Here is a 3,658-nt window from a genome sequence, read left to right as displayed (position 1 = left end):
AACAATCACTAAGTTCGCTTTTTTCAACAACATTTTTTCAATTCCTTCTATGTTTGGAATCACTACACTTCCTTTTCTCGATGCCAAAACTTACCATAATATAATCATCCATTATTACTCTTCACATTGGTACTTATTCCTAGTTGTGTCTTGACTTGATGTGATTTGCATATTTAGCTTATCTCTTTTATGTCATTCAAAGTACTTTAGTTCTTTTTTATGTCATTCCAAAGTACTTTAGTTTTTATGGTTGTTTTCATTTCACTACTAATGTCAAATATAAACTTTGTAGCTGAGATAGCTTTTTTTTGCTATCTCTTGCAATACAACACCTCACCATTCATAAAATGTAGGTTTTTTTCCCTAGCTATAACATAGATCATAAACATCACCAGTTGATATTCAATGGACTTGCCACTTAATGTAGAAGTATTCATTGAAATTTTGTACTAATATAATCAATTTTATCTTTAATCTATTTAAATTTTATAAGGAAAATTATAAAATGTTTGTAAGTTTTTATTTATAGAAAGATTTAAGTGTCAATTAAGTTTTTAATGGGAGGTTTTCATGTTGTACTTCATGTATATTCTCAAGATCACCATTAAGTTGTAAGTTTTTATTTATAGAAAGATTTAAGTGTCAATTAAGTTTTTAATGGGAGTTTTTCATGTTGTACTTCATGTATATTCTCAAGATCACCATTAAGTTAGTTTCTTATGGCTCCAAGTCATGATTGAGTCTTCTAAACACAATCAGCACAAACATTTTACCTTTTCATCAAAGTATGTATGTTAAACTTCTAATTTGTATAATTTTCCCATATAGCTTAATTGCTTGATTTAAATATGAATCCACCCATGAATTTGCTTCTCTCCAAAATTTTGTTATTTTTATAATTATTTTTAATCGAATACAATGGAAGTTACAAATAAAGGAAACACTATATAGATCACATTACACATAAAATTTACACCATGCTCTATTTTTTAACAAGTTATTGCTTGATGGATCTTTAAACATATTTTTCTCCCTCATTCCACTATGCTGCAACTTAAAGTGGTGATTTCTTTACTTAGATGTTAGATCTTCTTTCAAGTTCTTCAATCTACAGCTGTAGTGGTTTCTTTAAACAAATACATGTTTTCCTCTCAAAACTCCTTCACTAAAGGGGCAAGCATGGATGGAACCGATATCTTATTATAAAAGGATGGAACAAATATTTAATCCTATAATATCTAAAAGTGAACTCTAATACCAAATAAAATAAATCAAGAGCACCTCAAATTAAAAATCCTATGCTATTGCATCAAATACACATACAAGTATTCCACACATATATATAGTAATGAGAATAATGTATTTTTTATTTGAAATTACAACTCATGATAATCTGACCATATATAACTATTACAATTTTATTTGAAACTACAACTCATAATAATCTAACCATATATAACTATTGCAAATTTATTTAAGATTACAACCCAGGTTAATCTAACTATACATAGGAAAACTTAACACTTAATTCATTAATTTTATACTTTTGAATTTAAATAGACATTACTCATAATTAGGAATAACTAAAACATTTCCAAATTATAATGATTTTGCTCAATAAATTATAACATTTTATTATTTTTCTAATTAATTTTATTGATCTTGTTATTTGTAAATTAATTTTACCATTTTCTAATAACAATAATATTTATGATAAATTTAAATCAGATATTATTTTACAATTTTCATTAACTTTGATTATTTACCATTTATAGTTACGAATTATGAACTATTTTTTTAAACAGAGAAATCGCCAAACGCAAAGAGGCAAAAGGAATGAGTTTTTTAATTCACTGTGTAATAACAAGATTTTTAACGTCAAGAAATTAAAATATGGTAGTATAATAAGTTGTGAGGATAGTGCTTAATACTGTGCGATAATAACTTTCATTTAAATATTGAGTACATTATTCTTCCATCCAGAAGTTGGCCGTGGCCTAAACTCAAACTTGTGTTCGAATGAAAAACCACATTAGCGACAAACCGCAAGGATATCGTCGGCGCGATCATTGCGTTGATGTCAAGCATTGAAAAGAACCGGAGGGATATGAAGTACCAAAGAAGTCAACCTTTTCACCTGGTACAAATATACCAATGTTTCTCAACCTTTTCATGGGGCGCTACAAAAATAGCAAGGCTTATAACGACGGGTCGATAGCACCATTCAATACCCACTTTAAATAGGCAATGCAATTTGCACAATACCAAACAAAAGCTTTTGCGCCTTTCAAAAATCGTGTATAACCACCATACAATATCAAGTAATTGTCAACGAACTCAACACGAATTCTGAGATACAGAAAATAAAGAGGAAGACAACTCCTACTGAAACTCGCAAGGCCCAAACAGAGGCTGTTCGAGTACCTGGAAGGGAATTGATAGTCTGCAACATTGTTTTTTAACAACATTTTTGAATTCTCAACAGATCATTGCGGCTCTGTCACCAGAAGAATCTCATGAAATCCCCCCCCAACACACACGCAAATATATATATATATATATATATATATATATATATATATATTCGACAGAAGCATTACAACATTAGGTAATGATGAACTGCATTACAACATTAGGTAAAGACGAATGAACTACCGCACTGAAAAAAATGCAGGGAGGTCTGTACCTTAAACAGAGGCGGTTTCAGTAACTGGAAGGCCAGTGCCAATCTTCAACTTTATTTTATTTTTAATAGTCTTCTTGAATTCTGACCACACCATTGTGACACTCTCCCCCAGCAACTCTTCTAGCAAATCCTCCTTCCACTCCTCCTGCATTCGGGCATTGAGATCTGCTACAAACCCACTCTTGATACCTTCACAATACTGTAAATACATGGCTGTTACTAGCCCTCCTGCATCCCACTCTCTTTCAGTATTATCAAGTACGTTCATCAATACCGATGGAGTCGGGACATTGAATCCTGCAGCTAATTTTATATATTCAGCCATTCCTTCAAGCAGACCAAGTGGTGCCTTTCTGCCACCGTCCCAGAGCCACAGACGACCCATTTCTCTATAAACAAGGCCTCTGATCTCCTCTTCTACCAAATCTTCAATATATTCACTATTTATGTGTATTTCGTTATCCTCAGTCAACGCATTCTCCGTGTAATTGTTATCGATGGATAACACCACTCTGTGAATATCTTTTCTTGGGTACTGGGGATTTGCATAGAGGAGCTTGTGTACGAAATGGGTGGCCTCCATGAGAAGAAGAGTGAGAGCCCTTTCCCCTCTTAATCTCTTTACCCGTAATGCCTTCCCCACCACTACATATTCCACTGATATGTCAGCAGCCTCGTAGTTTGCCCATATTGTGAGGATTGTGATGATCGTAAGAAACACAATTCGCCTCCACATTTGAGATACTGAGGAAATTTTCATCCCCATTCTGCATCACATACAATACTTTGATCTGCCCGGACGTCGGAGGGAGAGGTCCATTTTGTTCAGATCCATTTCTCTTCATTAAATAGGGTTGGTTCAACATCTGCAAGCTAACCTTCATTGGATGAGCATGTGAGGGTGGGGTCACCTTATCCCAAATCCGGTAACTTTAATGATGCCGTAAACATCCGTGGAAGAAACCACTATAA

General features: G+C 33.1%; 1 protein-coding gene across 1 annotated transcript; it reads right to left on the bottom strand.

The window, feature by feature from the left end:
* Window positions 1-2,687: 2,687 nt before the first annotated feature.
* On the bottom strand, window positions 2,688-3,452 carry LOC149249680 (uncharacterized). Its single transcript, XM_089453438.1, has one exon. The coding sequence runs from the start codon at window positions 3,450-3,452 to the stop codon at window positions 2,688-2,690; it is 765 nt and encodes a 254-aa protein (XP_089309564.1).
* Window positions 3,453-3,658: the final 206 nt, after the last annotated feature.

Source organism: Pinus tabuliformis, chromosome 7 (assembly GCF_031772625.1).
Source record: "Pinus tabuliformis cultivar Carrire ecotype Pingquan chromosome 7, CPIR1, whole genome shotgun sequence".
NCBI lineage: Eukaryota > Viridiplantae > Streptophyta > Pinopsida > Pinales > Pinaceae > Pinus > Pinus tabuliformis.
This window is presented reverse-complemented; position numbering and strand designations above follow the sequence as displayed.

Coding starts and splice junctions, on each gene's coding strand:
- LOC149249680 (XM_089453438.1), bottom strand. CDS start 3,452: ATGGGGATGAAAATTTCCTCAGTATCTCAAATGTGGAGGCGAATTGTG.